Genomic DNA, 26,607 nt, shown 5'->3' on the forward strand with positions numbered 1-26,607 from the left:
CGTGGGCTGATTACGGGCCCCCAAAAGAGTCGGATTAAATGGAACTGAGTTGAGCGTGTGCCCGTCTGAGATTGTTGAGATTGTTACGGATGTAAGTGTGGTAACCTTGGGATGACCAGCGGCCCAGGACCTGGATGATTTGGTCGGAGATGCCCAGTCTCGCTGCTGTGGACGCTGCGCCAATGCGGAAGGAATGGCTCGAATAGTGTTCTGAGCGTATCCCCGAAATAAGCAAGACGTTGTGGAAGTGTTTCTGGAACCAGAAACGTGTGGCCATTTTCCCTGTTTCGGTAAGAAAGAGTGGGTGTTGAGGCGTTGCGTGTGCAGTGTACCTTGCGCTGAGGTATTTGGTTAGTGGCTCGTATGGGCTGAGATACGAGTTCAGGCGGAAGATGTGGATGGGGAAAGAAATTCCCAGCTGATCTGTTTTACGCCTTCTGAGTGTGAATATGAGGGAGTCGTTTGTGTGCAGGGATATGTCGGATAGGCTGGGGTGGTGGTGAGGGTTGTAGGCGGATGAAGTGGGTGCGAATTCGGAGCGTCGCAGGAAGCCGAAGAATGCTAGCAGGAACATGCATTCTAGGGTAAGGTCGACCATTTGTGATAAGTATCCTGAGCGTAGGGAACGGATGCAGAGGCTGAGAAGGTCGGAAGTGAGTGGCAGTCGTTTGGCTGTGAGGGAGGGTTCCTTCTTACGTAAGCCTTTGAGCATTGTGACGTGGCTATGGGACGTAGAAGGACATGGTTGGCCGCTGGCTATTTTAATGAAGAAATTAATTCCGGCCAAGTATGTCTGAATAGTGGATGTCCGGCACTTAAGGATGGAATGAGCGTGAGTAATGAAATTGCAGACGGATATGACGTCCAGAGTGGGGAATGGTAGCTGGTATGCGCCGTGATATGCCTTAACACTAGAACCGCCAGAGGTCGCTGTATACCTAAAACCGCCAACGGGTAAAATGTACCCGTTATTGATTTGCAAGGTACAATGTTCTTTATTTATCATACAGAACAGTGAGTTTTGATCGCACAGGGATGAAACTTATACCAATAGAATCTGTGGACTCTCAGCTTTTCATATGATATAGTTTGTGCAGATCACATGAAGTATAAAATATCGCTACCAGTGCTGATTTAAACGCTTGGTGTTAGACTTGTGTTTTGTTTAGGTACACATCTCTCTATCTATCGATCCATCTGTAATGTTCTGTTCTATGGACATATAATTGTCTACATAAACAGACGACGCGGACTACTTCTCTCATTCCGAGTGTCCATCTTTATTCAACTGGCACGTAACCTGCACACATGCATTACGTCCTCAACGTGAGCTCAGTCATCCAAGATCTTGTATTCTCCAAGATGTTACACTATCTATATCTCTATCTATCTATCTATAAGGAACCGCAGTAGACAAAAAGGCGTTGCTATAGCAACACGTCATGTTTACGCTGCATTTTCTATGAGGTAAATATTACCCGCTGGCGGATATGGGTATAAATGGCAATTATTTTGGCGATTTTTTTCAATCTGACTTCATATTGACAATTTTTAACAACAGAGGGTGCTATATAACACACTTTCAGGAAAAGTCACGGACTGGGAGACTTTAATATGTTATGGAAAAAAAGTTACATACAATAAAAAAACAGCTGCGGGTAAAATGTACCCGTTGGCGGTTCTAGTGTTAAAGCAATTCCAGCCAGTGAGATAGGCTGACAAGGTGCTTGGGGCGAGGCTGTTGAGGATGGCTTCCCGTGAAGTGTGTGAGAGTAGTTCCAGTCGTGGGTTTAGTTGAATGTGGTGGCTGAATACGGTGGGACTGGTATGGGATGGAGATCCGCCTCTGGGGCCAAGTTTCTGAATTTCTGAAATTGGGAACGAGACAGAGTCAGCGATGCCGTTCTCATGACCTGGGATGTGTGCTGCTTTGAGGATGAACTGGTGTTAGGCAGAGATTTAGGTGAGTCTGCGGAGGAACTGCATTATGGCTAGGGAGCGAGATCGGCCTTTGTTAAGGATCTCTACGACTGCGCTGTTATCGGTGTGGATGAGTATGGCTTTCCTAGACCATTCGTGCCCCCAGAGAATGGCGGCTATGATGATGGGATATAGTTCGTGAAGTGCGGATGAAGGAGAAAGCGCCTGTGAATTGAGAGCTGTGAACTCCGGGGGCCAGATGGATGAGAACCATCTCCCTGCGTAGTAGCCGCCGAAGCCTATGGAGGGGGCTGCGTCAGTGAAGAGTTGGATATCCTCGGGTTTGGTAATGAAATCATCATAAAAGAAAGATGCCGTTCCACGAGGACAGGAAGTCCTGCCAAAGGTGCATTTCCATTTTGCATGCGTCGTCGAACTAGTCGATCGTGGATGGAAGGAACTGACGCCGCTCTGTTCAGCAGGTTGGACAAGAAGGGTTTTGCTTGAGGTATTATGCGGATGGCGTAATTTAGGTGGCCGAGGAGGGCTAACAGCTGCCGTTTCGTGCATCTGTCTGCCTGTAAATAATTTGACAGGAGGAGAGTGATGCGCTGTACTTTCTCTGAGGGTAGAGAAGCCTGGAAAGACATTGAGTCCAGGGTGATGCCTAAAAACTCGATAGAGGTTTTAGGCCCTGAGGTTTTCTCTTCAGACAGAGGGATGCCAAGGTCTGAAAATGTTTGTATGAGTGTGCTCAGCCCGTGTCAGGGGGGTGAGGATGGTGGAGTGACGATGAGAAAGTCGTCAAGGAGATGGAGCACGTAGGGGAGTCTGTGGTTGTTTGTCAAGATCCAGCACAGAGCTTCTGAAAGGGAATCGAAGATTTTGGGACTGCTTCTGCAGCCGAATGTGAGGCGTACTGAGAAGTAATAGGCTCCCATCCAGTACACTCCGAAGAAACGCCAGAAATCTGGGTGAATAGGCAAGATCTTGAATGCACTGGTGATGTCTGCCTTAGAGAGCCATGCTCTGCGGCCTGCTGAGCGGATGAGGGTGATGGCGTGGTCGATGTTTGCGTATTGCATCGAAAAGTCTGGGCTTGGAATGACGCTGTTAATGCTCGGGATGGCTGAGCCGTGTGGAGAAGACAGGCCTATTATGAGCCTCTTTTTCCCGGAGTATTTCCTAGTAGCTATGCCTATTGGACTGATGCGGAACACTGGAAAGGAGGGACTATCGAATGGGCCTATCATGAACCCTTCTTTGACTTCTTTGGCCAGTAAGGTGTCGACGGTGTGAGGTTCTGTTAAAGTGGACTGAAGGTTGTGGCAGATGTGAGATGTGTCAGACAGTATTGCTATGCCTGGGTGGAAACCATGGGAGAAGCCACTGGTGAGAAAGTAAACAAACTGTCTATTTGGATGATTTACTAAGGCGGTAGCAAGGTTGCTTACCTTGACGGGTGTGCTGAGGTGCCGTGCTAGTCAATCTGTTGGTGTAGTTGGGTTGTGAGGGCAGGTGCTCCTGGCATGAGCGCCACCGCAGAAAGAGCAGATGTGCATGAGGCGGCAGCTAGAAAGAGAGCAGCCTAGGTCGTTGAAATTGTTACACACCATCCTGCCTCCCTGGTAGAGTATTGGTCTTCCGCGTCTGTGACGCCCTTTGAAGCGGGGGCATTGGCTGATGGTCGTTTGTTTGCGGGCCTGGGGATGATGGGAGGTGGGGGTGCGGCAGGTGATAGGCGGTTGAAGGTTGAGGCGTTACCTCTATTGAAAGGGGAGTGAGCGGGGTGGCGGGGCGCTGACTAAGCATGCTGAGGCCGGGTGGGAGGGGGCTCCGCATAATTGGCAAGAGAGGGATGCGCGTGCTGCAAAGATGCGGCAGTAAAGCTTGGAGTCCAGAGCGCCCCAGTATGTTCCCTGGTTGAACTGCTTGATGCGGCCGGCGGCTTGGCTAGCGAAGTGGACATGGTAGGTGTAAAAACCTGAGCCTCCGAAGTGTAAGGCCATGTCGAGCTCTATGAGGAGGTACTCATCTAACTCGGTTTTGCGTGTGTGATAGACTGAGCAGATTACCTCGCGGTAAAGGGAGAAAGCTAGGGCAAACTCTGCGGGGGTTAAGTCCTTAGACTTAGTGATGGATTTCGCAGCTGGACTAAACCGAAGTTGGTCTACATTTCCCTGGGCTGGCTAGTGTCAGTGATTGATGGCTGTAGTAGCTGAGCCAAGTCTACGTAGTTACCCAGGAGAATCTGCTGGCACAAGACGGGGGACACAGGGGAAGGGCGATAGACTGAGGAGGCTGGCTGGATGAGTGGTGTTGCTGTAGCTAGAGTGTAGCTGGTCGCACAGGGAGGAAAAACATTTGGGGGGAGGGGGAAAAGGATAGGCCAGTTGGAAAAGAAGGTACTGGGTAAGAGTCGGCTAATGGGTTAGCATGTAGCATGGCCCCTTGGGTTACTGGGTGAGGCGCTGTTGCTACGGGGTTAGCTGCTAAAGGAGGAAGGTAAGCAGAAGCTGGGTTGCTGTGGACTGCTGAAGGTAGAGAAGGGATGAAGGGATGTATGTGCAAGGGGATTTTGTGAAGCCTGTGAGCACAGGGATGAGAGAAAGGTTGACATGAGCTGCGACATGTCAGACACAGAGAGCGCAGGCACAGAGGGCAATACGACCTGGCCCCCACCAGGGGGTGCTGGTGAGTCGGGCTGTGTCCGTGGAGGAGGACGGAGGCCTGTGACGTCACGACCCGTGGTGCGCGCGCGCTGCGCAGTGGTTGGCTCTGGAGCAGGAAGAGCTGTGTGTGTTGTCGTTCTTGCCGTTGTGCTGCTGTAGGCTTTGTAGAGGTTGAACATTCTAGCCTTGTTGTCGTTTCGGTGAAAGTGGATGCCATTTTCTCTCAGGAAACGTTGGAGTTGAATGACTGTCCACCTCCGTAGTTCGGGCTCCGTTTCGGAGCGCGGCTCCGTCCGAGAGGCGTGTCGAGTGCGCCGCTGCGAGTGGCCGGGGGCTGCCGGTGGTGGGGAGATTGGAGCTGGCTGTGCCTGTTGTGGCCCCGGTTGTTTGCCCTCGCTGGCGGAGTAGACGAAGCCTGGGACCTGTCTGGAGTTGGAGGTATCTCGTTGGGGGAGCTTGAGTGGGAGCGGTGGCGGCTGGTGTGTGGGACACCGATTGCCGAGCGCAAGCGGCTCCGTTTGAATGCTTGGCTTAGATCCGACTGCTGACCCGAGGATGGCGGGTAGCCGATGTCGAAGAGATCTTCATCTGACTCCGGCGAGATGATCAGCAGTTCGGGATTCATGGTGAGTCAAATGTTCTCGTGGTAGCGTTTAGCTTGTTTGAACCGTGACGACGCGCGGCGTGAATCACGGTCTGCCTGTCGGTCCTTGAGAGGATGGAGACAAGCAGTGGCCGGAAGTTTTGCCAGATATAAATAGGGGTGGCCGTGGTTTGAGGCGGAGTTTTTAGGCGTGGCCATGCTCCTGAACCTATGTTAACAATGTAACCTCATTTCTAGCTGCTTAGCATTTGTACCAACCTAGTTGGTTGTTTTTTTTGTAGCTTCTTTAGTAGTTTTCCGCCAATTTATTTTAATTTTTACCTTTTGGATTAAACGCTTGACTAAAGACCTTTTTGCCTGGTTGTGCTCTCGAGTCCTATTTTTTTTTTTGCTCGTGCCCGTACTTGTGTCTGATAGCCGGCTCTGTTGTTATTGGTCAAATGTTTAGAGATGCGTCAGAAGTGTCCCTCCCCTCAACATATCGGCCCATTCCCAAACCGCCCCCTACACCCTACCCCTCCGTTTGCGCGTTCACGCGGAGGGTTCGCCATATTGAGGGCTGTTCCAAACCAACGAGTTTGTGTGGAGGGGGAGTGGGCTATCAAGCCCTCAAACAGCGAGTCTGCAGCGGTGCTGACTTGAGACCGGTCTCTACCTGACCGGAGTCACGCTGTGTGTGTCCGTCAGGAAACACGCTGTTTACAAGTAGTTCCAGCAAACATCCACTGATAAACTGCGATGTTAACAACCTCATGATTACCTCATATGTTTTTAACTTAGGATCATACCTGTGTTTAGTCTAGAAAAAGGTAAATGTGTGCATTTTATTATAAAGTTGTGTACATTTACAGACTGTTGCAAAAACTAAGAAGCTTATAAACATCAGGTTTAAAACTAAAAGAGCTTTGAAACACAATGAAAGATGTTTGGAGTTTTATTTGAGTCATTCATTTAAACTTGTTGTCTAAGAGATGCTGATTTGAAACCGTTGTTACATACAGTTACGGCATTTCCTGTTTCTGCCGGAGAGAGGGGAGGCCGTCCCAAAGCTTGCTGCTGTATTTACTCCCTCCATCTGACAGGAGGGAGCCTCGTTGAGCTGCGAGTGTGGCTACGGACGGAGTTCACTCCATCACGGAGGGGTAGGGTCGAGGGAGTGGTTTGGGATTGGGCCATCGTGTACAATGTGTTGGTGTGCTAGCCAACAGAAGCGAGTGTTATATAGTGATGTCACTATGTTACAAAAGTAAACAATAGGAGTCTTTCGCCTTTGCAGAACATTTACATGCATTAAGACTATAACCTACTACAGGAATGGGAAAAATCCCGAAAACATAACAGGTCCTCTTTAAAATAACTTTCATTATCCACATAAAGTTACCCAGTAAGTTAAACACCCACTGAAGAAGTTCAAGAACAATCATAAATGGGATATGATTACTCGCTTGACCAGCATTTCATCTCTGTAGCTCTATATCAAAGGCTGGTGCTTATGAACTTCAAAACCTTCTAAAAAGATCAGAAATTATCCTTTTTTTAACAGAGAAAGATATCTTTCTCTGTTAAAAAAGGATAATTTCTGATCTTCATATATATATATATATATATATATATATATATATATATATATATATATATATATATATATATATATATATATATATATATAGAAGGAAGCAACGTGTTTACAGGGTTGATAGGGTTACTTTAAAAACATATTCTGTTACAATGACTAGTTACCTGTAAAAATGTAATGAGTAGCCTAATCTGAGTGTCACAATATAAAAGTAATTTTACCTATTTACTTTTGGATTACCTCAATATAAAATGCAATGCAAATCAATTAAAGAGAACATAAATATCTATTAGATGTTACAAAGTGTGAGATTATTTAACAATGCCATTTAAAAGAAGAAGAAACCAAAATATTTGGTAGCAAAAATGTGTCCTGCTCAGATATTTTATTCAAAAGTGAACCTTTAGTAGCCTATCCATCAACAATGAAACACATGAGCACATACTCATTAAAGCAAACATATAAACTGAGATAACAAAAAATGCTCCATCCATGTTTAATACATATAGTTAAACTCACACACACTATTTCTGGGTTCACAAATGAAAAAACAAAACAAATGAACCAAAAAAAAAAAAAAAAAAAAAGTGAAAACCATAAAGCAGATTCAGGCAGTAGGAATATAGACACTTAAAGATTTAGCCTACAGAGCGTTAAAGCTTACAAAGAAACATTTCATCCTGCTCCTTTCATAAGACACACAGTATTCTTTTGTTTTTTTAGTAACATTATAATCCTGCTCGTAATAACCATTTTTTATAAATGTAACAAAAACCTGATTACATATTTTTTTATGTAATTAGAATAGAGTTACAAAAAGGTTATTTTTCTCTGTTCATTTCTTGCCTTTTTTTGTTTTTGTCCTGAATCGATTTGCGTTTGGTTCTGTAATGCAGGTGTATTCAAATGAGAGCTTTTTGGATTTAGCTTGGGGCAAACATGACTTTAGACAGGCCATCCACTAGGCTCAACACACACACAGCAATATTGTGGTGCGCAGTATCTTCTAAACTGTCTTCTAATGAGGGAATATGTGATTACTTATGACCCTAGCTTCTCAAATAACTTTTCCAATAGCTTTCAACTAACAATACTGTTTAAAGGCTATATTGGACAACATCGTAGTAGTGACACTCGGTGCTACTCAGTCCATTTTTTTCATCGTATTTTATGAGTTGCTTCCCGTACACACAGTAGCCCTGTTTTCTAATTAGTGAAGATGCAAGGCTACATTCTTATTATAAACACAGCGCCCTCAGAGAAATTGAAATTCTTTGAACATCTTCCAGATTGTCACTGTGGGCTCCAACTGAATTAACCCTCCATGTATTAATGATACGATGAGAAAACATCAGATGGGGTAGAACAAAGAAAACTGGACTACTTGGCTAGTTTTTCTACTTTTCTCATTATTCTTGGAGTCTTTTTGCTTTTAGTGTAATGTCGGCCTAGTCTCTTTGTCAATGACACCGCTGCTTCCACTTTTATCTTTGTCTGCGTTGCACAGCATGATGGGATAAAGTGAGGGAGTCCACACAGTATTTGTTTTTATTGCATCCCTCGCTCGCACTGCGATAAGCTCTAACCCCCAGTGCCGGCTCCACGGACAGCCAGATAGTGTTTGCTTCGCTTGACTTCCTGAAGTGCTGGCTTGAAAGACAGATGCACCATGGGAAAGGCAGACATTAGCAAATCGGACATGTTCCTGGCTGGTGTCCTGCATGCTCTTGAAATGCCTAAAATAGCAATGCAAATGGTGACTGTAAATATTAACGCTGGAGTTTTCTTCCACAAACCAAAGACTTGAAATGTTTTCCCTTTTTTGTAAAAGACAATGTTTTTTTGTTGGTTAGTTAAGCCTAATTAGGACAGAATGCAGCTGATGTGTTACGGTGTGGAACTGTCTAATGCAGGAAACACTCCAAGGAGGGAGAACAAAATTGCTTGAAAGTACAAAATAAAAACAGAACAGATTTAGGTATTTTTTTGTTTGTATATGAGTCATCCATCAGCCTATCATTCAGTATGGCAGCTAACATCACACCTAGTGGCTCATTGTGATGCTTTGCATATAGGTATAAGCCATGGCAGTGCAACAAAAGTAGTACACATAAAAACAAAATCAATTTTCAATTTCATCTGAAGTTTTAAGCATTTTTTATATTACTAGTATATGCCAGAATGTCCTAACAATATCTATTTCACAGTTTTGTTGAATACTCAATTCTGATTTGTCAATTTGGACATAACAGACGTCTATTAATTTTCACTTAGACACTGCTGCTCAGGACGATAATGGGACTGTATGCAGTCATATTCATCCGCAGAAAGCAGTGTAGTTGATTTAACATCAGTTGTGGACAACAAACATTGTTTATTTCATTCAGAAAACACATGGAATACTCAATATTGACGGAGAGCATGACACTTTGGATTCATGATTGCTGAACTGTCCCCAGTAAAGAAAAGAAAAAAAGCAATAAGAGAGAGAAGGAAAGAGGTTAAAAGTAAGAGCACTGGACATCCGACAAATCAACAAAGGAAGAAAGACAGGAAGTAAACACTAAAGGGAATAGCAGAAGAAGACAGACATGTAGGCCCTTTCTCCTCGGTCCTCTGGTAGCGACCCGGAAATGAATTTCAGCGCGCCATGTTGAAGGACATCTCATTTCTCTAAATGCACTCCGAGGATCGAGCGTCGAGGAGGCTCTCTGGAGGAGCTATAACCGAGGATACACTGATGGGTCCTCCACGGTCCTCCATGGCTCCTCCGCGGATGCATTTCCGGGAACAGAGATGTTTCAAAGTGTGGTGACGCACGGCCGGTCTTATCTCAGCCAATGACAGCTCTGCATGCATCCCCTGGATATTATCTTATTAACTGCTCGCAACGCGATGTTTACAGAGAGAACAGCTGTGAGGTCCGTGCAGAAAGCAGAGCAGTGTGTATAATATATATCACTCAGTATAACAGGCCTACTCTCTTTATTTGCTTTAGTTTAGTAGATATCTACAAACAGTCGATATTTTTTAAAACCATTTAGTGCTTCACATAATAAAATACATACAGCCTGATTATGCTTTAGGAGCTGTAGGTGTGTGTGGTCAACCCAGTCTCATCTATTGATTCGTGTTCACCAACACGATTTTCCCCTTTTTTTCGTGTTGCACAGCACGATTTGAAAAGCAATGTATTTCTACTGGTAATGTGTTTCGTGCCTGCAGCACGTCTTTTTCTCCGGTCGGGTCGTGGAAGACCGGAAGCTGTGTGGTTCATAAAAACATGTTCTTACTCAATATAACAATTATTGCTTTTATTTTAAATTGTATAATTTCAGACTTTTGTTGCCGTCTGTGAGGAAAATAAATGGGGCTCAGAGCCTCAGAATACTGAAATCTGTATTTTTTAAATCTTTTTTTCCTTCTAATTTGTTATTCTTTTCAAAATAACACTGTTATTTACTCACCAATAACACACAATTATCCTTGCTTTTATTTATTGGTTTAATTCCATAATCTCGGGCTTTTTTGGCGTCCGTCAGGAACTGAATTTCAAAATAAAAATAACCGGAAACAGACATAGGCATTTCGAGCGATTACCCAAGATCCTCAGCTATGGTTTAAGCTCGCTGATTGGATGTTTTAGCCGCAATGCATGCTGGGATTTGGTGTTTATTAGGGCTGTCAAGTTAACGCGTTAATAACACGTTAACGCAAAAAAAAATGAACGCCACTAATTATTTTAATGCAATTAACGTGTATTTTTTGTCCTCGGCCGCCCCATAGTTTCAGAGCGCATCGAGTTTAAAATACCATCTACAAGCTGATGCTGACAGCCCCGCTCCTGCCGTCCGCTTGCTGCAGACCACACTTCCACGCTCACCGGCAGGCCCTGACTGGCCATCGGGAGGACCGGGAGAGACCTTACGTGTATTGTTGTTGTTAGCATCTGGTGCTAGCTAGCTGCGCTAACGGATATAAGGAGCTGTTTCAATGAAAACAGGAGTGACATTTCACCGACAACTGCGCCGAGCACTTGACTTTATGCAGGAAGCCAGACAGTGGGACATTGTACGATAAGTCAGCACACTCAGCTCGGATAGTGCGTGCAACATGATCGCAGCGTCCAGGCAGCTCCCGTTCGAGCATATGCCTTGAGTTGCACATAGCTCCAACGATCCATCACACACACACACGCACACGCACACGCACACCCACACCCACACACGCACACCCACACACACTTTGTATTGTATTATTGTATGAGAGGTTCCAGGTTGAATTGAGGCGAATATTTGTAATGTTCAGAGGTTGTTGTGTTTAATATTCATGAGAATTTTTGTCATTGTTCATTACATTACATTACATTGCATTTAGCTGACACTTTTATCCAAAGCGACTTACAATAAGTGCCTTCGACCAACAAAATACAAACTTGAAGAAAACAGAATCATATAAGTACATCAGGCTTCATAGAGCAAAAACATTTCAAGTGCTACTCAACTGGCTTTAGATAAGCCAGCCCTTTATTAGTATATAAGTGCTTTGTTAATAGTTCTATCGCTCGAAGTGGAGTCGAAAGAGATGAGTTTTCAGTCTGCGCCGGAAGGTGTGTAAGCTATCTGCTGTCCTGATGTCAATGGGGAGCTCATTCCACCATTTAGGAGCCAGGATAGCTAACCCACGTGTTTTTGCTGATGGGAACTTGGGTCCCCTTCGCAGCGAGGGTGCAGCGAGCCGTTTGGTTGATACAGAGCGGAGTGCACGTGCTGGGGTGTACGGTTTAACCATGTCCTGGATGTAGGAAGGGCCAGATCCATTCGCAGCATGGTACGCAAGTACCATTGTCTTGAAGTGGATTCTAGCAGTTACCGGAAGCCAGTGAAGGGAGCGGAGGAGCGGAGTGGTGTGGGAGAATTTAGGAAGGTTGAAGACCAGACGAGCCGCTGCATTCTGGATGAGCTGCAGAGGTCGGATGGCACATGCAGGTAGACCAGCCAGGAGGGAGTTGCAGTAGTCTAGGCGTGAGATGACGAGAGCCTGGACCAGAACCTGCGTCGCTTTCTGGGTCAGCTGGGGACGCATCCTCCCGATGTTGTAAAGCGTGTATCTGCAGCAGCGGGTTGTAGCAGCTATGTTTGCAGTGAAGGACAGGTTGTTATCTAGGGTCACACCCAGATTCCTTGCAGTCTGAGTCGGGGAAACAACAGAGGTGCCAATGTTGATTGTTAGGTCAAGAGTGGGACAATCTTTTCCCGGAAGGAAAAGCAGTTCAGTCTTGTCAAGGTTGAGCTTGAGGTGATGATCAGACATCCACTGAGAGATGTCAGCTAGACAAGCAGAGACCTGGGTCTCTGAGCGGGGAAAGACTAAATTAATTGGGTGTCGTCAGCGTAGCAGTGGTATGAAAAACCATGCGGGCTAATGACTGATCCGAGCGAGTTTGTGTACAAGGAGAAGAGGAGGGGACCAAGAACAGAGCCCTGAGGGACCCCTGTAGTTAATTGACAAGGGTCGGACTCGGACCCTCTCCAAGTAGCCCTGTAGGTGCGGTCTTTGAGGTATGAGGTGAGGAGGGAAAGTGCAGAGCCTGAAACTCCATGTGCTTGGAGAGTGCGAAGGAGGATCTGATGATTCACCGTGTCAAATGCAGCAGACAAGTCCAAAAGGATGATGACAGAGGAGAGGGAGGCTGCTTTAGCAGTGTGCAGTTTCTCTGACAGCAAGGAGGGCAGTTTCTGTGGAGTGACCTGCCTTGAAACCAGACTGGTGCGGATCCAGAAGGTTGTTCTGATGGAGATAGCAGGAGAGTTGTCTTGGAAAATAGTTTTTGGGATTGGAATAGGATGATTGGATCTTATCTTGAAAGAAAGTGCTTTTTGCCTGAGAGATCGAAGCAGAGAAAGAGGAGAGGAGAGCCTGATAGGTTAGGAGGTCGTCACAGTGTTTGGATTTCCACCATTTCCGCTCTGCTGCCCGAAGGACGGTTCTATTAGCACGCAGTGCATCATTTAGCCAGGGAGCAGGAGGGGACTGACAAGCCTGCCGAGATGTGAGAGGACAGAGAGTCCAGAGAGGATGAGAGAGTAGAGAGGAGAGTTTCTGCAGCAGAGTTTGGAGGTAGGAGTTGGAACGAGTCAGAGGAAGGGAGGGCTGAGAGCACCGATGAGGCAAAGGTAGAGGGGGAGAGGGAACGAAGGTTACGGCGGACAGGTGCAGGATGAGAAGAGATTAGTTTGTTATGTTTGGAAAGGGGTAGAGAGAATGAAATGAAGAAGTGATCGGATGTGTGGAGCGGGTTTACAGAGAGGTTAGAAGTAGTGCAGTTCCTTGAGAATATGAGATCAAGGACATTGCCAGCTTTATGAGTTGTTGGGGACGGAGACAGTGAGAAAGCAAAGGCGGTTAACAGAGATGTTAGTTTGTCTATCTTCCCTGTCTGGAGGTTGAAGTCTCCGAGAAGTACAGCGGGAGGACCAGTTTCAGGGATGTGTGAGAGGAGATTATCTAATTCCTCCAAGAAGTCCCCCAAGGCGCCTGGTGGACGGTAGAGAACAACAATGGTTAATTGTATAGGATGGGTTACTGTGACGGCATGGAATTCAAAGGTGGAAGGAGTGAAGTTAGGTAGCTTGAAGAGGGAAAAGCTCCATTTGGGAGAGAGCAGGAGACCAGTGCCACCTCCTCTGCCAGTGGGTCTAGGTGTATGGGAGAAGGAATATGCTGTGGAGAGAGCTGCTGGGGTGGATGTGTTGGATGGAGTAATCCACGTCTCAGTGAGAGCAAGGAAATCCAGAGACTGCAGGGAAGCATAGCCAGAGATGAAGTCAGCCTTAGGAACAGCTGACTGGCAGTTCCACAGGCCGCCTGAAACTAGATGTTGGATCTCAGTGGAGCATGTGGGATAGACGAGAGCAGGCCGGTTATATTGATTACAAGATACACGGGGCCAGTGATAATTGCGAGAAGACACATAAACAGGAATGGAGAAAATACACATGATTATAGCATGAGTGGCTAAACAATCAAAGAAAATAAAACACCAGCGATACTTAGCTCAATCAAAGTAGAATTTGCCTCCTCTTTGCCTCCCTCGTGACTCCTGCAGGACTCTAATGTCTTTGTCAGTCTTACTCCCGCAGGACTCCAATGTCTTAGCCTGTCTGACGCTGAAGCTGACGCTCCAGGAAAGTGCTACCTAAAATGGACACCTGATTGCTGAGTTCTCACAGCTCTGGGGCCACGTCCCTTTAATTAGTTCACTCTCTGCAGCTGGTGGCCCTCAAAAGGAAATCTAGACTGGCTTCCTCCTGACTTGTTATTGTCTTTTAAGTGGCCCAATGGTTTTACAATTACATTAAACCCTAAGTTATAAAGTTATGAGTTTAACCCTTAATACAGTTACACCTACTCAATAAAGCTCTTAGTATTCTACAAATGTTTAAATCAAAGTTAACCCTAGCAGTCAGTTAGTTCAGTTTTAAGGTTTCAGTCAAATTACTTGTCCCAAGTTTCTGCCTGACAGGTACTGTAGCGGTTTTGAGATTTAAAATCACAATTTCAGTCAGATCAACTACAGAGCATTGATACAGAGTACATACACTGAAACAGAGAAGTCTAAAGACAGAATGTTACTCACACAAGTCTAGAAGTCTCCAGTTGCTTTCCTGTCAAAATCGAGTTGCACACTCGTTGTTGTTCAAATGATAATAAACATTTGCATAAAGCATATTTGTCCACTCATATGTTGATAAGAGTATTAAAAACTTGAAAAATATTCCTCTAAGGTACATTTAGAACAGATAAAAAATGTGCGATTAATTTGCGATTAATCGCGATTAACTATGGACAATCATTCGATTAATCGCGATTAAATATTTTAATCGACTGACAGCCCTAATATATATATATATACACATATATATATATATACATACATATATATATATAACACACTGTTATTTACTCACCAATAACACACAATTATCCTTGCTTTTATTTATTGGTTTAATTCCATAATGTCGGGCTTTTTTGGCGTCCGTCAGGAACTGAATTTCAAAATAAAAATAACCGGAAACAGACGTAGGCATTTCGAGCGATTACCAAAGATCCTCAGCTATGGTTTTAAGCTCGTTTATTGGATGTTTTAGCCGCAATGCATGCTGGGATTTGGTGTTTATATGATATGAAATCCGGAAAACATTTTAAAAGAATAAAATAATACTTAATTCCGAGTGTTCTTGCTTTTCTCTTTGAAAGTCATCACATAACGGCAATGTAATACACGGTTCGGCTGCATTGCATATTACAGATCTGCCGTAGTTCTTTATTTATAGAGCGCTGATGAGAAGACCTTTGGAAAAACTGGAAGAAATGACGCTGAAACTGAATACATCAACAATTAAACAACATCTTCAATTTCTCTTCACACAATATGTCTCCTTGCAGTATCAACACTAATTCGGTTGACTTTTACATTTGATCTAATTCGTAGATAGGTTATATTTACACCATAACGGTGCACAGCTGATAGAAAAGGACTTGTAGTTTTTAAAGATATTACTGATTTTCTTTGAATGTAAGAATTTAAATACTGAGTCTGAAATAGTATAGCAATATGCTATAAAATTATGTGAAAGCATGAATAAAACTACACATCTTCAGATGTTGTACATACATAAGTGTCCTACACTAATAATACAAAGTTATTATGGCTGTGTGTACCTTGTGTGCACCGCCTAGTGGTTAAAGCACGTTATTGAATTATTGTTTTTATGTGTTATATTTGATTAAAAAAATATTAAGAGTAGGCCCTACATACTTTCATAGGGGGAAAGTAGAAGGTCTGTGATAGAAATATAGAATATAAAAAATCAAGAAGATACTATAAGTGATCTCTACAAGAAAACAGTTTAGTGCAGGATGTACAAAGATATTAATAGGAGGATGTGCAAAACAGAAAAACGAATTAACCTTTATTTAAACATTAAATAATACTTCAGATGAAGGTCTTCTTTTAAATAAGAAAAAAACTTTGGGGGTATCTATCTACAGATAAATATTACGCCTGACAAAGTACTTAACGTCTAATATATTGCTTTCCTGCAATGCTAACTATGAAGCACTTATTTTAACTGATATTATACACATTAATTATACTCTTATGTATGTAGATAGAATAAGAAATGTGCAGAATATGACAGTTTAATGGTGGAGGTATACACACATATTGATAGATGTCTTGTCTTGTCCACTGTTGAGGAACCTGCGACCCAAGTTTTTCATTCATTGCATAACTACACCGTAGTTGTGTATATGATATGTCAATACACCTTTGAAAATCTTGAAATCTTGAAAGGGATGTGCAAAATAGCCATTATATACAGTCTTTAATTAACTATTAGTAGAAAATAACGAGTAATGAATATACTTTATTACTCGTTTCCATTCATGTCAATTGCAGATACATGTTTAGTCTTCTCAAGCACCAACTATCAAATATCTCTCCTGATTGTTGGCACTTGACAATCACCTTACCTGAATTTTACTCAGGTGTAACTAAAGTCTGATTTAAGGGTTGTTTATATTTCACATCATTAATCAGAATCTGCAAAGTAACTCAAATAAATGTAGTGGAGTAAAAATACCAGGTTAACCTCTGAATTGTAGTGGAGTAGAATTACAAAGTAACAATGAGCTGTCATGTGGGTACATATTAATGCTGCACATTATGGATACAAGCGATTTTCACCCATTTATTAATTATATGTTTTACATTTGATAACACCAATGTGTTTAATACTGGCAACTTCTAATTGTGGGAAAAACGAAAACGTTCAGTAGAGACGTCCCATAGAACATTTTGCGAAACACAATAGCCAGCATGTGTAGTTCTGGGGGGGCGTTCAATTCCAGCTTTGGATAGTCTGGCGTGGTTTCGTTCCATTTCAAAGAGCTGTTTGACGCTCGGCGTAACCTTGGCGCACTGCCACTCCAACATCCAATCCCAGACCTTGAAGATTAATCACGGGGACTGTAGTCCTAAACGATAGCTGGGGATTATGGGTAGTGTCTTCGGCCATCCTAAACTCCTAAAGGCCTACGTCTGTTTCCGGTTATTTTTATTTTGAAATTCAGTTCCTGATGGACGCCAAAAAAGCCAGAGATTATGGAATTAAACCAATAAATAAAAGCAAGGATAATTGTGTGTTATTGGTGAGTAAATAACAGTGTGTTATTTTGAAAAGAATAACAAATTACATACTTTTAATACAAATTGCTTACTTTTAATACTTGTAAATAAAACGTTTGGCCCGTCATTTATTTTCCTCATTGTAGCGACCAGAGAGGGGGGGGGGGGGATATATCCAGTCTCTGATAGTGTTACGTTATTATGAGAGTGCTCTGTTTGATTCTGAAATTGTATATATGTATATAAATATATACATATATATGTGTGTGTGTGTGTCCGCATCTGTAGCCTGCTATTGTCTCATTATACCACACTGTGAATGAATTAAAAGTAAATATATAAGTCGTCATCTGTGCCTCCTGTCATCATTAATGGACGTCAATTTAAAATGACCGCTCAGAGGAGAGGAGTTCTCATTTCTCTAACCGCCTGCTGCTTCCCCTCCTCTCTCCTCGGTTCCCCTCCTCGGTTCCCCTCCTCGGCTCCTCCGCTCGCATCTCCTGTGGGCGGGACTAAGTCTCGAGGATAGGAGTCGAGGAGGGGAGTTAGAGAAATGAGAAAGGGCCGAAGTGTGTAGGCTCTGGCAGTGTTTACAGACTCGTTCATGGGAAATATACTCTGTACAAACTGTGAAGTCCACTGAGACAAATGTAACATTTGTGATATTGGGCTATATAAATAAACATTGATTGATTGATTGATACAGAAAACGCTGCCATCATTTTTTGTTACGTTGCTGTTGCTGCAGTTCCGGCCATTGGTACACAGTGGAAATTAGGGCTGCATGATATATCGTGTCGTGACGATAATGACGTGCAATATTTTAATTTGAATTGTTTTAATTCATTTTTTACATTTTTTTTTTAGGACTTGCGATATTAAGTAGGCAAATTAACTCAAACACATCATCTTACAATTATTTTGCTGCTTGCTACACAAGGAAAACTTGCGCGGCTTGCGTAGATTCTGGCGTCTTTTTTGTCAACAAGCCGAGGCGCAGCGGCAGTTGCACTCCCACTTGCAGCCATGCTTCTCGTTTTCTCACATGCTCTGGCAGCTAGCGCGTTGCCGCGTGCACGAGAGAGGGGAGGGACTTAGAGCGTGCTTGAGAGGGGCGGGACTGCAGAGCAGGCACGGCTGCAGTGCAGGGAGAGTGGAAGCAGAGCGCTGAACACACACGGCTCTTATTAAAACGGCGCTTTCTCACCGGAGTACTTTTCCCCATCATTCTTAAAGTACCGATACTAATGAAACGGAGGAATCGTACCGTTTTTAACGGCAGGGTATCTCGGTACCTTTCAAGTATCGGTACACCGTGCAACACTAGTAGCTACTGTCCATGCTACAGCAGTGAGCAGCAGAGGTGGGGCGAGGTGGGGCTATGGCTTCATCGTTATCAGGAAATGATCGTATACAGTAGGGCGTACACACTGAGCCGTTTGGCCCCCAGAGCGTTCCGTTTGCAGATCTATCCGCCTTGGGACCCGTTATCGTTTGCGGGGTCCGTTTCTGCGTTTCAGTTTCGGCCTCGTGTGAACGAACGGGCTATACGTGAGAGAAAAGTAGCAGATACAACCGTTTGCGGTCTCGTGTAAACAGCACCTAAGTGTTTTTGGGCCTTGGCTTGGCCTTGGCTTGGCTCTATCAACACCAGTTGACATGTGTCTCATAAACAGCTCTTGCCAATTGACAAAGTAATTGCTCAGCTGTTGACATGCTACTGAGAGGCTTAATCACTTCTAGATAATGATCAGTTCCAGCTGCCATTTTACTGTTGACTATCCTGACATTTGTTTGCAGACTACTAAAAGCTTGTTTTCACTTGTGTGTGTGAGACTGTCAATACTGGAGTAGCATGGCATTTTGCAATCAAAGGCGCAGAGAGCTCTTTTGTTCATAACAAAGTGTATAAATCAGACGTCTGTGAAACAGTTTGAGGTACAGAGCGTCTGAGGAGCTGTATTTGATGAATTTGGTTTCAAGTTCAATTTTTGTTTCTTACATTGATCAGTTCCTCTGATTTCATGCAAGCCATTGAATAGAGGCAAACAGGGAATTATGAAGCAGGGGATGCACTTTGTTCATTTGACTCATTGAACGCTTTCATTTCTTCTCCCTTCAATGTTTCAATGGGTCTCATGATGCAACATTCTCTTAAATCTCTCCTTTCTTGTCAAAAGAAAAATAACTCCAAAACATTTATAATGATCAGTGGCGCTGCAAGACACTCTGGGGGCCCCAGGCAGAAGAAACAAATCCACCACAAACACCCTTTGAAAGTGGTGTTAATATGTGGAGATTGTTTAATTTCATAAACATGTTTGCCACATATCTTACTTTCTGCAATATTCCGAAATGCAATGGAAAAATCCCACTGCTCTTTGTCAAAGGAAGCCCTTGCGATGCTAACTTCTGGGTCGGCCAACCGAAATATGTCTTCACTGCACCACATTGGTGGAAAGTAATTTAGTACATTTACCATTTATTTCATCCTTCTACATCACTAGAGATAAAAATACTTAAATATTTATTTTGTATTATCATTAAATATATGTATTACCTTTCTAGTTACATTACAGATTCAGATTCATAATATAAATGACTATTAATTAAAATAAATGTGATGGTTATTATCGATTTAAGTTGCACATCAAAGTTGGACTTGTGCCTATTTTGTCAAGAAGGCTGTCACCCATCAATGAAATGTTCCGTTAGCGAAGATGAAGGGCAGGAATACGAAAACATTGGTGAATCCCAGAAATCAATAGGTACTGACTAAATAAGAACAGATGATGGATAAGAACAAAATGGGAAGAAATAAGCTTGTATATCACTTACTGCGTTTATCATTCTGTACACATTCTGCTTTGAAATGTTTGCTTTGAAAGTTAGAACTATTACTTGAATGTCTTCGATATGGTTGTCAAAGCTATATTGGCTTTTGTATTCATCATGAATTAACCCATTTTCCAATGTCATTAGGCGCATTCACACCGCAGTACTTTTCCCACAAAGGTTCATGAGAACTTAGTTCATGAGAACTCTTTTGTCGCGTTCACACCAAAAAGAGCCGGTACTAAAATTAGTTCATGAGAACCTTTTTACCCCCTTTTCAGTCCCTGCTAGAGAGCAGGGACTTTCGTGGGAGAAAAAGGTTCCTATTCTGATTGGCTGGGAGGATTGCAAACCACGCCCCGTAAAACTCCCAAAAAGTGTTGTGAAGCCGCCATTTTATTATCCTCGCATTAGCATTATTAGCATTAGCATTAACCCAGCGCAGAAACGCAGAGAGACTAATTTATGGCAACACAAAATAAAACATGGGAGTGGTGGAGATGAGGAGGTGTCGGTTTTCTGGCGATTTACTCGGAAGGCTTCAGTAGAGGCTGCTGGGAGTCCCAGCAGCTTCTACTGAATTTACTTTGGGCGGCAGTATACACCGTGAAGTGGTTTGCGGCCTGCCAGTAAACCCAAAGCAGAAGAAGAAGAAGAAGTGACGTCAGCGGCTTAATTTGCCTAATCCTCCCCCAGGGACTTATTCCGGTGTGAACGCGATCTGTACTTAGTTCATGAGAACTAAAGAGTTCTCATGAACTAAGTTCTCATGAACCTTTGTGGGAAAAGTACTGCGGTGTGAATGCGCCTATTGGTGTCCTCCACTTCCATTATAGCATTTGTATTGGCCTACCCCTGCTAACTTGTTCTGCTCCAAACATCTCAGATGGCCGCTCTTTAAATCATCATCACTGTGACAAAACTTCTTTGCAATGAGAGAAGTCCAAAATTGTTCTCTGTGACGAAGGTAGTCAGCTTCACATTCTCTGAAAAGTCATCAACACTTTTATAAGCCTTCTTTGAGCTGAACCAGAATTCCAAGCTATGTTTGGCACAGGGGGACATTTATTAATCCTAATGATATGTTTTCACCACAGTTGGTTCATTGCTGAGGCAACAAGAGAAATGCAAGTGTAATATGACTGACGTCTTGATTCAATAATTGCAATAGTAAAATCATGAATCACCTGGGGATTCAGAGTGCTCAAACTATATATTTTTTTGCATTTGCTGCAGTTTTATACAACTGTTACATTATGTGAATTAGCATGTAAATAAACAGTACAACTATCTGCCGGGCATTCCTTGAAATCCCCAAGCCTTTTTTCATTCAGGTCTGTGGCTTCACATATGAAATATTTATTTAAAAAGGAATTGAAGGTTGGCTATATGTATGTTTTGAGACACATTTATTAGATACTCTAAAGATTAATTTGAAGGGACAAAAAACGTTTCCCTGTTTGGAGGCTGCGTCAATGCAAAAATGTTAAATTCAGACTGTCATGGCGGGACGAGACGACTGCACACAGCTCTGACAGCAAAAAGCCTGTAGGACACACACACACACACACACACACACACACACACAGAGAGACAGACAGACAGACAGACTTATCACTACCTTAGCACGCACATATGCACTTACAACAAATATGTAAACACATAAACAGCGTTTGTTTCAGTCGCATGGCAATATTCAATTTTTTTGCCCATTCCCTGGCACTGTGAATCTTGGTCGGCCTGAAACTCCCTTGGGCATGTGCAACATCTTCCAACAACAACCATCCGTGGGTCCCTGGTGAGCGGCTGGCTTGTTCAAAGGGCTTGTGGGGATATTGAGGCTCAGCCAGAGGTGGAAAGGTCCTGGAAGTCTGCGAGCCACAGAGCAATTCCGACAAAAGTAGTAGATGAGCACAGGATTCCAGGTTTCTTTTCAAATCTGGACTCGGATTGCGTTTCTTCTCATCTAGCTCTGAAGCCTGTCAGAAGACCACACCTTCTGCCTCCCCTCCCAGCTTAAGTGACTCAAGTCAAGCCTGTCAGGATGCTTTAAAACTAGCATAATATTGTTGCCGGGAGGGAAATGATGAGGATGCTAATGAGGAAGAGCAGCAGTCATTTAGGCAGGGTAGGAAAACGGTACAGCATGGACTAAAATAGCGTCTATTATGTAAAATGATGTTTCAGGATGAGCTCAGGTCAAGTATGTGCTTAATGCTAAAATATTGCATTTGAGGACTTTCATCTGTTTACACATTTGCTCTACACATTTGTTCACACACCTCTGACTGCATTCTGTAACCCTGGGGTGAATATCAGTCATGGATGTTACCAGATGGTAATAAACAGTTCCCCCCCCCCTTAGTTGAGTGTATTACCTCTCATCTCCCTTGTAAGTTTCAACCCCCCAGCGGGCTCTCTGTGCAACAAAGCTTCACTCCAGAGTGGAGGATCACAGCTGACCACTGATGCCTGTCATGGCAGACTTGGCCTTCATGTCTCGTTATTTGCTCTGAGGACTTGTACAGTGCTTATCAAAGTGCCTCGCCTGCTGATTATCTCTCCAAAAAGAGCAGAGACCAAAGCTGTGAGCAGAGTGTTGGATCAGGCTTTTCCGCTGGGGCAAAGATGGCAGCATGCTCCATCAAGAGAACAACTAAGTTTCAAAGTGGCATACACAGCTTTGGTTGCACAGAACTAATTATGCCAAACACTACCCCCCAACATGGGATTCCATTACTACTAGAACATTGCAGCCTGTCCTCCTACAAAAAACGACCAAATAGGTTGATTGTTCAGCAGCTTATTACGACACATAGCCACGTTTTAAAGTGTAGCACCTCTAGTGGTCGTGTACGAAACAACATGCTCCCGTTGATTGCAAACGCTCCGGAGGGTCGTTATTCACAAATAACCCTCTCTGGAAAATCCTAAATTGTGGAATAGTTTGGCCATTAAAATGCTTTTTGATTAGATTTCTAGCGAGAAGTGTATATTGCACTTTTAGAATCCACGTCCAGTCGATGTGTAGGATCTATAGTTTGATAATTACGAAGATGATTTGAGGTCTCGCCAGGAGAACGAGTACACTACGTCTTTCCGCAGCGTCCATGTACAGTTGGCGTCAACCCTCACGGGGTGAAAACAGTATTTCCGGTCTTGAAATTTTCATAATAAAACCGGAAGTATTCCCCTCACTGTCAAATGATTACACAGTGATATCTGCATTACTCATCCTCTAAAAAACATCAGTTTATCCTTATTTATCCTTTATAATATTGATTGGTTTAAATTGTGTACAATGCTTTTGTGTTTTTTTAACCTTCGATTCACAGAAACAAATGTAGAGTTTAGACACTACGGAGTTTCCGAAGACGCTACACTACCCAGAATCCTCAGCTATCGTTTGGGACTACAACATCCGCTTTGCTTTACAAACCCGTGATTAGTACTCAAGCTCTGTGATTGGATGTTGGAGTGGCAGTGCGACAAGGTTACGCCGAGCGTCAACAGCTCTTTGAAATGGAATGTAACCACGGCAGACTTTCCAAAACTGGACTCGAACGGGTCCAGCCCAGCCCCCCCCCCCCCCCCCCCAGGACTAACATGCTGGCTATTGTGTGTTTCGCAACATGTTCTATGGCACGTCTCTATTGGGAATAGTAGTTTTAAAAGACGTTTTCGCATTTCCCATAATTAGAAGTTGCCAGTATTAAACTGTATACATCCCTGGAGGTTTAGGGGATAACAAACACAGTGGTGTTATCACATTTAAAACATATAATTAATACATGGGTGAAAATTGCTTGTGTCCATAATGGGCAGCATTAATTAACCCACATGACAGCTAAGGTCAGAAGAGCTTTATTTAACAGCTGGTCTTATGTCTGTGACCCCTCCTGTTGTTCATTGATAAGCCTGAAACATGCACTTGTCAAGGTTCAGAGGCACATTTTGCAAATATGGCAGTAGCCATCGATCATCTTAAGATAAGATAAGATAAGATATGCTTTATTGATCCCAAGTTGGGAAATGTTTTTGTTACAGCAGCATGTACTACTTTGTTCTACTCCACTACAATTCAGAGGTTAATCTGTTATTTTTACTCTACTACATTTATTTTAGTTACTTTGCAGATTTTGATTAATGATGTGAAATATAAACAACCCTTAAATCAGACTTTAGTTACACCTGAGTCAAATTCAGGGAAGGTGATTGTCAAGTGCCAAAATAAACTATGCAATATATTGGACGTTAAGTACTTTGTCAGACTTAATATTTATCTGTGGATAACCACAACGTTTTTTTCTTATTCAAAAGAAGACCTTAACTTAAAGTATTATTTTAATAAAGCCTTATTAGTTTGTCTGTTTTGCACATCCTCCTGTTAATATCTTTGGACGTCCTGCACTAAACTGTTTTATTGTAGAGATCACTTATAGTATCTTCTTGATTTGTTATATTCTATATTTCTATCATGCCTTCTACTTTCCCCCTATTTTGTATGTAGGCTACTCTTAATATTTAAATGTTTTCATCAAATAAAACTTATTCAACAACAAAATTCAATAACGTGCTTTAACCACTAGGCGGTGCAGGTTAAAAAACCAGTGGTGTAGTTAATAAAACATAATAATATCAAACATAATATTACTATTAACTTTATTGTGAAATTATAACATAACGTTAAAGGAAAATTGTACCATGAACCTGTATAGACCTGTAACAGTCAACTGCATGAGGAGTTGGAAAGGTAGTTTCTGAAGATGTTACAAATAACACACAGCATACAATGCCATAATAACTTTGTATTATTAGTGTAGGACACTTATGTATGTATAACATCTGAAGATGTGTAGTTTTATTCATGTTTTCACATAATTGTACAGGATATTGCTATAATATTTCACATATTGTAGTTCTATATAACAATATTATAGCTAATAATGTATATATATATATATATATATATATTATATATGATATATATAATGTAATATATCAGATATTAATGTGTATACACATTAATATCTGATTTGTAAAACATCACAGACTCAGTATTTACATTCTTTAATTCAAAGAAAATCAGTAATACCTTTAAAAACTACAAGTCCCTTTCTATCAGCTGTGCACCGTTATGGTGTAAATATAACCTATCTAACAATTGGATCAAATATAAAAGTCAGCCAAATTAGTGTTGATACTGCAAGGAGACGTAATGTGTGAAGAGAAATGGAAGATGTTGTTTAATGGCTGATATATTTATGATCCACGTCACGTATTCAGTTTCAGCGGCAGTTCCTCATGTTTGTCTAGAAGTCTTCTCATCAGGGCTCTATAAATAAAGAACTACGGCAGATATGTAATATTTAATGCAGCCGAACCGTGTATTACAATGCCGTTATGTGATGACATTCAAAGAGAAAACCAAGCACACTCGGGATAAAATATTATTTTTAAAAAAATGTTTTCGGATCGCACAAACACCATATACCAACGTGCATTGCCTTTCAAAACCTCTGAAAAAAGAAAGGTGTCTCTCAGAATCGAAAGGGAAAAACCTATGGGAAAAACACAAAAGCATTGTACACAATTTAAACCAATTAATTGTGTGTAATTAACAAGGATAAACTGATGTTTTTAGTGGATGAGTATTGCAGATATAGCTTTAAAATCATTTCACAGTGTGGGGAGTACAGTTTTATACGAAACTTCGAGACCGGAAATACTGTTTTCACCCCGTGAGGTTTGACGCTAACTTTACATGGACGCTGCCCCATATACATGTTCTCGTGGCGAGATCTCAAATCATCTTCCTAATATCTATCAAACTATAGATCCTACACATCTACTGGACGTGGATTCTGAAAGTACAATATACACTTCTCGCTAGAAATCTAATCAAAAAGCGTTTTAATGGCCAAACTATCCTACAATTTAGGATTTTCCAGAGAGGGTTATTTGTGAATATACGACCCTCCGTAGCGTTTGCATTCAACGGGAGCACTAGAGGTCGAAAACTTTAAAACGTGATTATAGGTCGTAATGAGCGCTTGAACAATCGACCTATTTGGTCGTATGAGTTGGAGGACTTGTTGGAACATTGTATTGCAAGCTGGTGTTGGGTGAAATTAAATGTACTGTTATTTATTTGGTCAAGTAGGTACTTTTTATTCGGGATGGAGAAATATCTATAATTCTCACAGTACCTGACAATTTGTTATTTTTCACAAATTCAATTGAACTAAAATGCACTTTTTGCAGAAGTGCTTCATCAGACATGGCCTGGCATTGGCAAAAAAAATATGGAAAAGACATATAATGAATTACAGTTACAAGTACAATAAATGGCCGACCTCTTCATCTAGTCTGCAGTTTATACACATTGTCTTACTGTGAATGAAGTGAGTGCACAGATACCAGCCCAAATACAGTTTCTAACCCTAACCCCTTTTATGTAAAAGAGGCATTTTGAACTTTTTGTTCAAGGATCAAATTGGATCGCAAAACAAATAATGACAAACACAATCATAAAATGTTAACATATGAACAACCATATTCAACAAGTAAGAGCCTGCCATTGATTATCCACCACATCCAGGTGTCATGAGAACGTTGCTCTCCATAGCCACATCCTCCAGCTGTTTCTTGGGAGTCCCGGGGCGATCTGAGGCTAGACCGAATGTGTGATCACTTCTGCATGTGCTTGGTCAGCCCTGGGGTTTTCCTCCGAGTTGGTTGTTCAATTCATATTTCCACATGGAGGCATCCTGATCAGTTCTTGACTGCCTTAAAAAGGATTGTCTGT

At 42.5% G+C, this 26,607-nt stretch overlaps 1 protein-coding gene across 3 annotated transcripts in view; it reads left to right on the top strand.

Annotated features, from left to right (window-relative positions):
• sorcs3 (sortilin related VPS10 domain containing receptor 3) overlaps positions 1 to 26,607 on the top strand; it is a 309,125-nt gene that overhangs the window by 109,085 nt on the left and 173,433 nt on the right. Inside the window, exon 1 of one of the 3 annotated variants that reach the window (XM_034232801.1) lies at positions 4,698 to 5,218. The exons of the other annotated variants lie outside the window; for them this stretch is intronic. Coding sequence (XP_034088692.1) covers positions 5,162 to 5,218 — 57 coding nt within the window. The 5' untranslated portion in view covers positions 4,698 to 5,161. Of the gene's footprint in view, positions 1 to 4,697; positions 5,219 to 26,607 lie in introns of those variants that run through there. 3 annotated transcript variants of the gene reach the window in all.

The sequence above is a fragment of the Gymnodraco acuticeps genome, unplaced genomic scaffold (genome assembly GCF_902827175.1).
Source record: "Gymnodraco acuticeps unplaced genomic scaffold, fGymAcu1.1, whole genome shotgun sequence".
NCBI lineage: Eukaryota > Metazoa > Chordata > Actinopteri > Perciformes > Bathydraconidae > Gymnodraco > Gymnodraco acuticeps.